The sequence below is a fragment of the Populus nigra genome, chromosome 10 (assembly GCF_951802175.1).
Source record: "Populus nigra chromosome 10, ddPopNigr1.1, whole genome shotgun sequence".
In the NCBI taxonomy this organism is placed as follows: domain Eukaryota; kingdom Viridiplantae; phylum Streptophyta; class Magnoliopsida; order Malpighiales; family Salicaceae; genus Populus; species Populus nigra.
The window spans coordinates 5,950,250-5,964,089 of record NC_084861.1 but is presented as its reverse complement, the minus strand read 5'-3'; the positions used below and the strand labels follow the sequence as shown (position 1 = coordinate 5,964,089).

General features: G+C 36.3%; 1 protein-coding gene across 2 annotated transcripts; it reads right to left on the bottom strand.

The window, feature by feature from the left end:
- Window positions 1-6,029: 6,029 nt before the first annotated feature.
- On the bottom strand, window positions 6,030-11,537 carry LOC133704509 (type IV inositol polyphosphate 5-phosphatase 7-like). Of its 2 annotated transcripts, XM_062129346.1 has the most exons (13): window positions 10,810-11,519; window positions 10,574-10,655; window positions 10,044-10,112; window positions 9,849-9,933; window positions 9,638-9,742; window positions 8,847-9,540; window positions 8,534-8,727; window positions 8,064-8,172; window positions 7,790-7,938; window positions 7,371-7,608; window positions 6,626-6,697; window positions 6,358-6,535; window positions 6,030-6,262 (listed from the first exon to the last, which is right to left on the bottom strand). In XM_062129346.1, exons 1-10 carry the CDS (start codon window positions 10,837-10,839, stop codon window positions 7,386-7,388), a joined length of 1,740 nt encoding a protein of 579 aa, XP_061985330.1. In that variant the 5' UTR covers window positions 10,840-11,519; the 3' UTR covers window positions 6,030-6,262; window positions 6,358-6,535; window positions 6,626-6,697; window positions 7,371-7,385. The 2 variants fall into 2 exon arrangements, with proteins under 2 accessions (XP_061985330.1, XP_061985331.1); XM_062129347.1 differs by lacking the exons at window positions 6,030-6,262; window positions 6,358-6,535; window positions 6,626-6,697 and having other exon boundaries at window positions 7,469-7,608; window positions 8,030-8,172; window positions 10,810-11,537.
- Window positions 11,538-13,840: the final 2,303 nt, after the last annotated feature.

Below are 13,840 nucleotides of genomic sequence, written 5' to 3'. Positions count from 1 at the left end.
GGCAATCACGTTTTTCTTCTTTTTTTCTGTCCTCGTAGAATGTGATATGTCTCGTTGATTTAACATCTTTTTTACTGTTCTTGTATGTGTTTGTGCAGCCAAACTGCATTTCACGGCTCCTTGAGCAGCACCAATGTGTAAACTTGGTGAATCAATGGAAGCGCCCTTTCTCCCTGTAAAAGACAGGATTGTATCAAATGATGGAGGAATTCATCAACGATTTGGTTTCTCTCATTTTCAATAAATCTATAAATCTTCCAAGTTTTATATTATATCTTACAATAAGCCTGCAATTGCCTTCTCCCCCCCTCTTATGTACTGCTCCTTCCTCGCATGCGTGTGTAGATCGATCAAGATTCATGATTGGATTGAGAAAACGTAAAATACTGAGGGTATGCATATATCCCGAATATAATTAAGAACTCCTAACTGCAAGACAAGATCCAATTGCAGGAGATTGAAAAGGAAAAAAAAAAGGATGTATGTATGGTTTATAATCATCTTCTGAAGCACCATGTTATTTTGAGATCCTATCCATCCGTTACTCGAAAATGGTCTCTTGCATGAAAGAAAAAAAAGTTTTAGTCAAATCCTTTTACTTTAGGTATGCTCACAAACAGGGACGATGCGAAGGGGTGGCCCTGGCCCTCAAGGCTTAAAACTTTTGCCCCCTCCTCCTTATCATTTATTATTTTGAGTCCATGAAAAAAACCCTAAAAAAGATTTATCTTCATATTTAAGTATTTTCCTCTACTTTTTTTATAGGGGAAAAGAAATCCCCCCCCCCCCCCCCCAACCCACATTGGTGATCTTAGATTCAAACCCGTTAACATTTTTATTCTCTGTTTCTATCAATTCTACTTGATCATTAACCTTGAAATATGATATTTTATATCTAAAAATAGTCATAAAAATAAAAAGAAATAGATAAAAAAAAATTACTAAAGTCCAAAAAGATAGATTTAGAAAAATAAAAGGAAATCAAGTAAAATTAAGTCCTACAAATGAGTTTTCCCCCCCTCGCAGATAGTTTTCAAAATTTAGAAATTAAGAAGAAAATTAAACTAATAAAAACAATTGGTTATTAATTCAATTTAGAAAATAAAAAAATAAAAATAAAATAAAAAAAATACCCAGATTTTCTCTTACCTTTTTTCATCAAAACCCAACTGTTGAAAACCATGCATGAACCGAAATTCTTGTATAGAATACATGCACTAATCCTTCTCTTTTCCTCTACTCGTTAATTATCGTAATAGATCATCAATTGCCCAAGTAACTTCACCATCTTCCTTATTCATTTCTTAATTCTTAACTCCAGTGCTTTCTTCAGCATTCAGAAACTAATACGTGCCTATTTCGCAAATTAATTAATACAAGGACAAAATCCCAAGCTAGCTCTTTGTTTTAGGTTTCACAAAATACCCTAAAACATGCATTCTTAATTTCATTTTTTAATTAATATCACTTAATTAATTTACCCTGAAACCTGTTGTGTTTGTGTCTCCAATGTCTTCGAAACGGACTCTTATTGTTCGGTCATTGAGCCAGGGAGAAATTGGTGTGTCCAATGATGCCAGTCCAACTCCACCGTATAGGTGCTCGGAAAGAAAGCGTGCGGTCCCAGTCAATGACTTTAAGGTATCAGCATCGGAATAGAAGAACCAACCTCGCCGAGTTGTTGTGTTCGCAATTGGGTCGCCTGGGAAGGAGATGACGCGTGCCCAGTTGTCCAGTATGAAGAAGCCTAGAGGAGGGTATTAAGCTCTTGCTATCCCTGAATTTACAATGACAGCTAAAAGACTTTGTTCTGTAAATGAAATTTCCGAACTGTTGTTAATCAGCGGTGACGGATTGAAGGAAGGGGTACATTCTTTTCGGCCATTGTTAATCTTACCCAACATGGAAACAGCATTGTTGCAAGACTAGTAGTCTTGCCCAATCTAAGCTCAAGTTTCAGCCCAACCCAGCCCAAATTAACCCAAGTATACAGAGAAAAGGTTGCAAGAGGATTTGCTTTTGCTCTCTTCTTTTTTTTCCTCCTTGCGTTGACTTACACTCCTATACACCAAGGTTTTCAGTTTTAGCGTGAGTTTTGATTGAAGAAAAGTGGAAAAAGTAAGTAGTTTCCCTTATGTTATTTTCAATTACAAATTTAATTATGGAAGGATTAAAGAAGAAATTAGAGTTTTGTTATGATTTTGATGATTGAATAATATAAGAGTTTTGATTGAAGCATTAGTTAGATAGTTAGAGTGTTAGTTAGCTTAAGGTAAATTGATTAAATGATTGTGATTATAGGTTGTTGAAGAACAAATTTTGTTTTTTGTGTAATATGTAGTTTTGAAGATTTACAAATTAAGATTTTGAAAATCCCGATCAACCGATCAACCGGTTTACTTGCTGTTGCAGATCGATCGGTTGGTCTAAATCAGTTGATTGATTAACTTATGATAATGATCAACCAGTTAGTTATTCTGGTCGATTGGTTGACCCGACAATAGAGTTTTATCAAATATATTAGGTTTGATCAATTTAAATTATGTTCTGGATTGATCAAGTAAAACAATTTGACTTTATATTAATTTTTTGGTCTCTAAGTTTAGAGTTTTCAGTCTTTATGATACTTTGTTTCAAATCGATTTGAAGTGTTTTCCATATCCATTATAAATTATATTGATATTCCTCCTAACAATTTTAAATAGTCTCTAGTTCTGCATCTGTTTTTCTTTTGCTTTTGTTTTCCGGGTGAATGAGATAATCTTTAATATGCATGTAATATAAATAATATATGTATATTAATTATATAATTAGTACAATTGATTAGTTATTTAATATTTATATATGTTATTTTATTATATAAGTACTCATCTTTTTTTGAATTTCTCACTCGTATTCTGTTGAATTAAATTATATTTGATATGATATACATTGCTTTGATAAATATTACGAGTATCTATTATGTCTTGATAATAATATACTTGTCTATAACGTCATACTGATAGAGAATAGTTCGTCTATCTGCACATAATATTTTGTATACGTAGCTGGTGAGAGAGACATCAACATATGATAATTGATCCTCTCATAATAGCCACCTTCGGGTCTTGTCTAATCACCTTCGGGTCTTATATGATCTCTGACGTGTATTTCACTATTTTACAATAATATGCTTGGTATGTATATTTATACCAAGATATATCGACTTACAAACTATTAATATATAAGATATATATTAAATGTTATTTTCTCATTGAATTGATTGAATTCACCACTCTAATTATTTTTTTTAACATCATTCTATGTTTTTAATTTTTATTAGCAAGTGAACCTTGTTGGAGGTTCTTGCTTCTTTAATTTTAGTTGGTATATCTTATTTGTTCCGCGAAGTTTTTTTTTTAATTTTTGATTTGATATCTTAGACACTTTACTGGTATAATGTTTTAATTAAGTTTGGGTTCTTAAAGTATAATAATCGACTGAAATCTATTTAATTGCAGGAGTGCAAAGCTGAAAGGATTGTGCAAACAACTTGCACATTAATATTTTAGAAAAGATGCAATTTCATGCTAATTTTTCATGTGAATGTTGTACAGTTTAAATTGCAGCGGTAGAGAAATCTTGTTTTGATTAGGATTATACTCGATTAACAAGCATATTTTCTCAATCAATTGCATTTTCTGTTCTTCTGATACCAGGCATGCGTCTGTGCACTTGTTCAGATCATATGGTCGTTTCTGACATCCTTCCAGCTGAACCCCTTGCTTACATGTGCGCACAATCATTTAGCTTTAGAGGTAAATTTTAAGAAATGAAGGAAAGAGAATTAGAGGGATTATTGTCTACTTATATTTAACTTGATTTTGAATAAACTATAGAAAACCGAGAATCTTGTTGGGGTTTTCACTCTCCAAATATCAGAGGACAGAGTAAGGTTGTTGCTGATTCAAGAAACAGAGTAGCGAGAGTAACCCCTTGGTATGTTCTGCATTTCAAAGACAAAAGAGAGACATGCTTTTGCCTTCACTGCTATTTGTTTAGCTGATGTTGCTTTCATCTCCCACTAGCTAAAAGTATACTGACGGATGACAATGTAGGAACCCCTGATTTTTTCTAGGCAGATTACTTGTCCTGAAAACACTTTAAAAATTAGTCAGATCACCAAAACAAAGCGCACAGGTTGGTGGCTGAGTTGTTTGTTTTACTTTATTTTCTTACGTCTGTGAAATTTAACAGATAGATAAGAACGCAAATGACAATGAAGGTGGAGTAGCAGAAATCATCATTTTCAAGTAGCTCAATGTGCGGCATGTGTTCTGTTCGCCATGCAGATAAAGAAGAGCCAAGAATAATTAATGTTGTCTTTTGCAGTGAATCATGCGCGGAGAAAAAGCAAGCATGATACTTTAATCTGTACATAAAGAGTTTTTTTTTAGAAGAAAAATGCGCAACCAGGAAAAAAAGAAAATAAATTTTTAAACTAGCACAATTAGAAAAACATTTAGAAAATTTTATTGCTGCGCTACTCTCAACTCATTAGCTATTGAATGTAGAAATTAATTAGAGGATTGCTAAGTAGACATTAACAGATGACGATCTAAGATATTGGCAATCTGTAATAAATAATTTACATCACGTGCTATGAAAAGCATAAAAAAAGAAAGAAACAAACAAGAGGAGCTGCTCTTTTATCAGTTGGTGCATGAAAGGAACGTCACACTGCTTCCTTTCAACTGGGGACCAGTTGGGAACAACAAAAAAGGGGAGCAAGCAAAGGACCTGCAGAAGTTATTGCACAAGAGATAATGAAATAGATTCAGTTGCGTTCTTCCTTTTTTTTCCTGTCTTTTTTAGTGCTTAATTAGTTCTGTGATTTGTAACATTAAGTATTTGTTAATTTCATGTTCTTTTTCTTAAGATTCAAAATGGTTGATTTGGATTTGAATTTGGTTCACTTTGCTAACTTTCTCCTGAAATCTTATATCTGTTGATCAGATCTATAAGCAAAACGCCCTTCCTCTATCTGAGAATTTTTCTCTCCTTCTAGGATGTCAAGGCATCAATTCTGTACTGAAAAGAGAGGCAGAAAATATACGAAGCTGTTGCAGTAATGATAATTAGCCCATCCAATTTTGGTTGATGTTATGGTTCGTAACTAACTTGACCAACCAAAATAGAAAGTTAAACATGTGGAGTGTATAATTAAAGCTAGTCACAGCGAGGTGGTAATTGTCTAGCTGGCCCTCCACTGCTCAGGACTCCAGCATTAAGATAAACCAGGCAGAGCAGAAGGCGAGACAAATTCTGACATGGAAGGTGAAAGCTAGAAGCGAAGATAGGTTAAGATATTAAGGTGATATTTAAGAGAAGGAAGTGTCCTGTAATGTGATGAAAACATTTGCTCAAAACATGTAAGAAAATCCCCCCTATGCATATGATTGATTATTCCCATGTTTAACCAGAGATCCTTGAATTAAAAGTCCGAGTTCTAGAGGAAACTGGACAGCCCTTATTTGTTCCCCCCTCTTTTAACAACAAAATTGTCCATTATAAACCGGGGAAGAGGTTCTTGGTTAAGAACACCATATTTCACAAAGAATCTTTCTTTAATTAGTGTTCCCGAGTCCTGACGAGAATTTGACATGGACTATGTTGCCGGCGTAAGATCTATTACTACTTCAATCTGAAGGGAAGAATCATTACTCCAGTGCAATTAATTGCCTAGACATTCTGTATACTTTTGGGCACCTCCATGTTCATTTTCCGTGTTTCTTGCTTTTTGATCTATATCTAGACGGCCCTATGCGCAGAACCTTTTGAAATGTCACAACATTGAGGACTAGGAGTGGGAAAGGGTTGGGAGGAGTAATTCACGACGTTTGGCACTCCGAAGGAGTGTTATCTAATAAATCATGGCTCCTCCTAAGTCCTCACAGACCTGCCAACAGCAGTGTATATGTAGATTATCAAGAAACCATCCTTTTCAGTAAATCATTAGCAACAACAGGAGCAAGAGGCATTCCCAAGTCTTAACATAAATTTCGATATTATATAAATTTTTCCTGTAGCTTTGGTAACGAATATCCATCAGATCTCTACTTGCTTCTACATTTAAAACAAAAGAAGTGGCCAAAATGATCGTATCATCTTCTTTCAGTCATCAAAAGTGTTTCCTAAACTAAAACAAAAAAAAATCATGAATAAATCAATCTTTTAGTCAACTACTTCGCAGCTCCTGATGGGTTGAGTGATTGAGTTCATCCTGCCAAAAAAAACCCGCCATTGTTACTTGGCCCTATTTATCTTAAACTAAACTGAAGTATAAAAGCAACCATGATAACAAATAAGAGATTGTACCGAATCATGATGAAGGACTGATAGTGCTTGCACAAAACTTTGCAATAAAGGTAGGAGTTTTTAATCTGGTAACTCAATTATGTGCCAAACAGAAACTGGAACGTTATGATGATCAAAAGTTACACTGAGTTGATGATGTGTGGAGTTAATTTGCTGGCAAAATTACAAATATTTACACCTGGAAAAAAAAATGAAAGCAGATATAAGGTCAGGCAAGGAAACAAAAATGTACATCAAGACCAGAAAAGTAAAAGAGAGGAGAACCAACCTTTTTCAGTCAGTGGGCAACGGATTGTCTCCATCACCCTTCAAGGCAAAATTTGTTCAAAGCGATTCCCGCCTGCAAAAGGGGACCAGATGCTACTAAGAATAGGAACAATCAAAAGATTTTCTCAAGAAAACTTATAAGGCAAGGGATTTTGTTGTATGGAATACTTCAATATGCCAAGTATATATTCTGTTTTTTACCTTCATTTTCATTAGATTCACAAAAGTCCATGAGCTCAATAGCCTAAAGCAACGATATTTAGTTTCTTGTGAGATGTGCCAAAGGTATTCGTTGGGCTCAAAATCTAAAGATTAAAGTTTTTTATCTGCAGACCACCGTAATAATGGATCCTCGCACCCTTTTCTATCCCATCCAATCCATTACAATGGAAAAGATGGTGAAAAGGGAAAAACATTTTACAGTAATAAAAAGCAGCATGGAAGTTTTGCTTGAGTGATTGAGGATGCCAAACCATACTTCATATGCAGAAAGAAATGTGATTCTTGTAAACATTTTTATTGCCTGGTTATACCCCAAGAGAAACACTCAATCATGGAAAAGAAAATAAATTCCATCACCATATATTCATAAGCTCAAGGAAGATGCAAAGAATGAAATAAGGGATTCCATGAAGCATCTTGGAGCAACTATTTAGTTCATTAAAAAGAGAATTTGTGCGATCACATGCGTGTGTTTCTCTATGCACATGCACACTGGTGAGAGATGGAAAGGGCGAAAGACATACCAATCTGATCAACCTTCAAAAGAAGTTTAGTTCCGTGTACCCATGTGAGTACGGCAAAAGCTCCTCTACCTCAATTCTGGAACTAGAATAACTAGTGCTTTTCCTCAATGGACCATGACTCGACTCAACCTCTGCCCAAAATATGCCATAGACAGGCCTATGATCTGAGAACCGAGATTCTCCACGTACATAAGATGATTGGTGGAGGCCTTCTCCATGCCACAAAATTCTATCGCACCTTCAGCATAAAATTATTTAATCAGCAACACAAGTGATTAGAATTAAGAACTTCAACCATGTGTATCGATATTGTAACCTTCACTTTTTTCTAATTTCTATAATTTTGCAGTTAAGAAAACGTTCTTTTTTTTTCAGTTGCATACTTTCTTGTATGGTCTGGTAGGAAGGGCTGTTCTTACCAAGCTGGTGTTCGACGTTTCTCCTTGGGATGCATATCGTCCCCTGCATATCTGTCTGAATTGGTTGAATACTTGTAGGTTGGTGGAAAATAAATTTTCCCCTCACTCCATCCCCTAAAAACACGACCTCGCCTCTGCTCTATCCTTAACTGCAACATAACCATCAGCATATCAGATGGAAGCTGACTTATATCTCATAAAATTGATTGATATTTTCAAAATAAGAGGAAGGAAACTGACAACAGAAAATATGGAGAACATATGTAAAGCGTGCCTGGTCATTCTCTAACAATGCTCTCCAGTTTTGCATCTCAACTAGTGCCTTGGCAGCTCGATATGACAGGGCAATACGATAATTCAAATCCCCAAGCCAAATAACTCGACTGCAACAAATATTATTCAGAATTAGAACTTTGAAAACGAATGTTGAATAATGAAGAAAAGGAGGGAGTGGACAATATAAATCATTTACTGAGACATGCTTGTAAATTTTATTGTAAAAGCTCAAAATTCTCATAGGATAGGTTTTTGTTAGGACTTAACACCTTGTGATTGTCAAAAACACAAAAAATTCATTGGAACTGTTTCCTAAACTATAATAGTACACATCTGAATGCCAAGAGAAGTGAAATGCATCTCCTTTTCACCTTATCGTTAAATCCTCATAATCTTTTCATTTATTTTAATCCTTTTTCAAAACAATGTATAGTTTACTTGATAGCTGATCAGCAAGGTTGGTCTTACTCATGCTCAAGGATTGTTTCTGGAGACTTTTCATCACCCGAGTTATGAACCCGCGGAAATCTTGTCTTCTTAAGAATCTCCATGACATCTGCATTCCTTCTTAACTCATCACCTTCTTTCTGCCCAGAGGTTAAATGGCTGCATATGAAGCAAAAGCTTGTTTGGTGCAAGGACATGCTGACTGAAATAGATCCCTGCAACGTCAAGCAGATTATTAAATCTCTATTTTTCTTAATAGTCAGCAGTTCTGATTAAGTTGGAAAATCCAAGTAATGAAGCAAAAAAATGACACTATGATTTACTTGAGCAATACCTTATTTCCTAGGTAACCCATCAATCCTCTACCAACACAAGAAACTTTCATGTTTTTGACGTGCTCCCTCAGATCACTCCTCACCCATATTGTCAGGAATATGCCAACCATTTGCTTGCTTGCCACTAAGCAGTACCTTGAATGCCCTGGCCTCCTATATCCTTCTTCGGTAGACGCAGAATAGGAATTTCCATTTGACATTGGTGAGTATAAAACAGTACTTGGTGATTCCCCAGGCCCATTATCATCATCTGAGGAACCCCATCTGGAGTAATCACTAGGCCTGGAATAATCACTGGGCCTGGAATAATCACTAGGTCTGTGACCCCATCTATTGCTAGGATCATAGTCACTTGGCCTGTGGCCGAATATTACCCGATCACATACACTGAATCGCCGATCAAGTCGTGGCTGAGGAATTGAAGGATCATTGTCCATTCTCCAGCTATTGGTTGTCTGGAATGACCGGCGATGAAAGAAAGAAGCATTCTTTTGTCTAGATGATCCCTCGAAATCTGCATCTATTTCTACAATTGGCTCAGGGATTGGAGACGGTGTATAGCACCCACCACTTCCACTAGTTCCAGGAAGATTGTTTAGAGTCTTTCTGATGAGAGCCAGCCATTTTTTGGCAGGGCCATTATCTTCTGCACCCAGAACATTACCGGCATTCAAAGGAACTATCTCTTGAAATCTGATACACAAAGATAAGTAGAGATGTTTCCATCACTAATGGGCAATCACAGGATTTAGTGACAGGAAATGTGAAGATAATAACCACCAAATCATACCCAAGAACATAAATATCTGCTGGAGGTGAAGCATGAAGCCAGTCATCAAGACTTAAATTACTTAGAGGGGATCTTCCAGCCACATTCCAAGAAGCTACAAAAATGCTGCCCCAAAATGGAAACAGAAAAGCAGTTGGTACTTAAACATTAAAAATACGCACATAATTAAGGAAGAAAAATGTGAGATGAAGGGAAATCTAAGACACGATACCTGTAGTTTTGCACGTCTATGATACGAGGATGGTCAAGATTCATCCTGTTCCGCCGGACCTGCTCTGGATTCTTGCTAAATTTCTCTGCATCGAAGAGATGAAAAAATAATTAAGAATTACAGCACTAATAGGAATTTAAACCCAACTGAGACATATTCACCATGAGAAATCTTTAGATTCTGATTGTAATGCACCTGTTTTGCTCTTTTTGATTGTACACGGCTCCCTCTCTGAGAAGCTAGTCCTGTACGCAACTTCACCCCCTGATGAAAAAAGAAACACTTGTAAAGCGATCCTATTTTTTAAAGAAAGGGTAAACCAGAGATGAATGTGGAGAAGTTGAATTGATAACAAAAACAAAACGAGATTATAACTTAAAATTGTCACTAGCAGATACAGTATCAATTTGGTTGCAGAGAAACTTTAGGATTAAAAGAAGATGGAAATATGGACAATCTTTTATTTCTTTCACTCCTTGGAATACAAGAAGGAAAAGAGCATTTAGCAGAGGTGAATAAAGTTGGTGATATTTGAGGATCACAATACCATCAAGCACCAAGTTCACGAGGATATTCCTCCTTTTTTCTGTTTTTCTCAGCAACCAACCAGATGATGAGAAACTGTAGTATAAATAAAGCTGATTCTTTGATTCCATTGGATTAAAAACCCCAAGTTTGATTAAAGGTAGTCGTCACGCAGAAGACCAGGAAAAGAAAATGCCTACCGTGAACATCATCAGCTTGAAATTCCTCATTTTTGCTCTTGATGTTGAACCACTTTCTGACCATTTTCTTGGACCAGGAAAGCTTCACCCAAAAACAAAAAAACAATTAACTAATGACATCCAAAATCATCATAATTGCTCGATAAAAAAAGATGAAAAAAAAAACCAATTAACTAATGGAAAAAAAAAGAGAAGAAAAATTTGGCATGTATGTATAGGAAAATGAAGAGAAAAACCTTGCTTTTCTTGGAGTTCCCATCTGTCATTTTTCACTATTAATTCATATAGCTCTTCTTTTACTTCCTGCCCCTCCCCAGCTCCCAAGCTTTACTTAATATCACCAGAAAAATGGTCACTAACTCAAAGAAATAGAACTCCACAACTGGAATTCTCCTTCCACGCCCTATTATCAAGCTTTGAAACAAGTCAAGAAGGTCTTTACTCCCTGCACGCTCTAAAACCACTGAAAGCTACCAAAACCCAGCCAGATACACCGAACCACAAACGGGTTTCTTGGTTTCAACTAGAAATGAGCCAAAAGGGACCGAACAGCAAGTGAGTTTTCTTGGTTTCCTCTTGTACTACTTTGTAAATGCACTGTATGAGACACTTGAGAACAAGAAACGAGAAGAAACCCACAAAATATGAGAATGTAATTAGTCAAGAGAGACAACAATTTAATGCGTGGAAGTGAGATGAGAGATTCTTGAAGTAGAACAAGACAATGTAGGAGACACAGATAGAGAAATAAAGGAAAGCAAAGGTTTTTAGACAGAGAGGGGATTAAGAGAAACAAAGCTTATAGCTTCTTTCTCTGTCTCCCTTTGAAACAAAGAGGCCTCGTTCTCAGCAAACAGCAAAGTATCGAATTTGAACAGAATAAAGTGTAGCATTGGAGAGAGAAGAGACACAAGACTTGGTCTTAACGGCTGCCTTTTTCTTTTTCTTTTTCCTTATTTTATTTTATTTTATTTTATTGGATTTCAAGTACTTCAAATTTCAAGGCGAGCCAACATGATGGGACAAACGGGCAGTCATTCAGTGCAGCATCTCTTGCAAGAATCGGCAAACAAGACCTGCCCACGGTCAGCAAATGAGTTGAGAGGGTGAGAGTACCTCTTGTGGGTCTGTAGCCTGTAGCCTGGAGCCATTGCCCTTCTCTAATCTTCCCATTTTGGTCTTCAAAAATAAAAGAAAGCAGTTAAAGAAGGAAAGAGATAAAGGAATGTGACAATGTGCGGAGGTACTATATACATATATTTTCTTTCTGTTTCCATTTCTGATCCGTCTCTTTCTCTTTATATTTCCCCTTTCTTTTCTTTTTCGCTTGAGTTGTGTTTTGAGTATTGACAAAGGAATGCCTCCTGTGTTGCCTCACTCTAAAAAACATTAAAAAATAATTCTATCTGGTTTTATGTTTGTTTGGTTAGTAATATTTTACTCTCTTTGTGTAGATTTGATTGGATAGGCTGATTACAGTGGAATGTAGGGAATGTTGTTCACCAACTTGGATCTTCTTTTGGCTCAGTCTTGGGATTGTCTTTCCAAACAAGGGCACTTGTCCCAATTTTTATGTGCTTATGTCCCTTCCTTTTCTTTGCTGTGCTCCTTCGGAGTTACCAACTGGTATACGGTTCGCATGCTTTTCAATTTCATTTTTTGACCATCCTTGCTTAATGCCACTTTTTAGCAATGGGGAGCTCCCTAAATCGCTAGTTAATCTTGCTTGATCGATGTGCCCCGCCGCCCATGCTTGCTGCTTTTTGGGCGGCTCCTCCTCAGACATTCCATAAATCAATCTATGGCTCCTGTGCTGAAGACCACAGTCAAACAACAATACGGATTGTCTTTCCAAACAAGGGCACTTGTCCCAATTTTTATGTGCTTATGTCCCTTCCTTTTCTTTGCTGTGCTCCTTCGGAGTTACCAACTGGTATACGGTTCGCATGCTTTTCAATTTCATTTTTTGACCATCCTTGCTTAATGCCACTTTTTAGCAATGGGGAGCTCCCTAAATCGCTAGTTAATCTTGCTTGATCGATGTGCCCCGCCGCCCATGCTTGCTGCTTTTTGGGCGGCTCCTCCTCAGACATTCCATAAATCAATCTATGGCTCCTGTGCTGAAGACCACAGTCAAACAACAATATTATTTGGATTTAAGCTCTCTTGGTTCGAAAGTTTATTTGACTGCTCTCTTGATTTAAGCTCTCATGTCTGTTGGAATGTTGCATTTGTTTTTGCTGCTATCCCTCATGATTGATGGGCCTCGGACATTGATTAGCGACAAATTTTATACTAAAATCCGAGGATTATATTTATTGGTTGACGGCGGATCGTTTGTAGTTGCCAGTTGGGGTAGCATGGGGGATAAACTAGTTCGTCCACATTCCAAATGGAAATCTCTTATGATCATCATCATCACTCGCCGAGTAGAGCTTTGATGGTATTATTGCTAATTGGTCCCAATTAGAGATGATTAGGGCTTGTTTAAAGGTGTCCTTGTTGTCCTCTGCTAGCAAAATAAATCACTCCCAGGTGTCCCACATGACATGGTGTCTGATTTTACTCTCTTTTCCCTCGAACATTTCCAGGTGAGCAACGAATATACAGCTTGTGTTAGCGTTTGTGCACTTGCATATTCATAAATAGTGAATTCTTAAGAACTTCTGCACAAAAATTAACCCACAAACTGATTCAAGAATACTCTTCACCATCAAGTAATAAATCAATCAATCAATCATAAGTTTAAATTTAGCAATTCACGCTAGATTGGTGTAATGCTTTAATTATGAAACATGTCTTAACGTTATACCTTTTCAAATTTTAGTTATGATGAATGGATTTAAATTTGTTTCGCTTACGATCATTTAATACTAGATTTTTTTATATAAAAAAAGTTTAAAATACTCTTTCATATATGTATGAATCCTGACATGAATATGAATAATGTGTGTAGTTCGAACTTCATTAGAAAAAGGTTTAGTCTTAATCACAAAAGTAAGCTCAAGTGTATCTTGATTGTTAGAGAAAACAGAGTAGTTCTCTTTTTTTGAAGACCAAGTGGCATCGTAGGGTCAATCTTGACATGTAAACATTGAATCTAGCTCTACGATCCAAATAATGACAGGATATCCGTGTAAAGATTAGAAGAAATGATAAGATCCTTGTTAAAAATCTCCTTGCATATTTTATAGGTTTAACCTCAAACAACTTCGATGGTGCTTTTAGATGACAATCAAATCTGTGGCAAACTTAGGCCCGGTTCCG

Excerpts from the sequence above, each read along its gene's own strand:
- LOC133704509 (XM_062129346.1), bottom strand. The coding sequence starts at position 10,839 with ATGACAGATGGGAACTCCAAGAAAAGCAAG. Across the intron at positions 9,934-10,043 it reads AATCAAAAAGAGCAAAACAG|AGAAATTTAGCAAGAATCCA; the intron begins GTGCATTACAAT and ends TCTTCGATGCAG. Across the intron at positions 7,609-7,789 it reads AAACGTCGAACACCAGCTTG|GTGCGATAGAATTTTGTGGC; the intron begins GTAAGAACAGCC and ends TTTATGCTGAAG.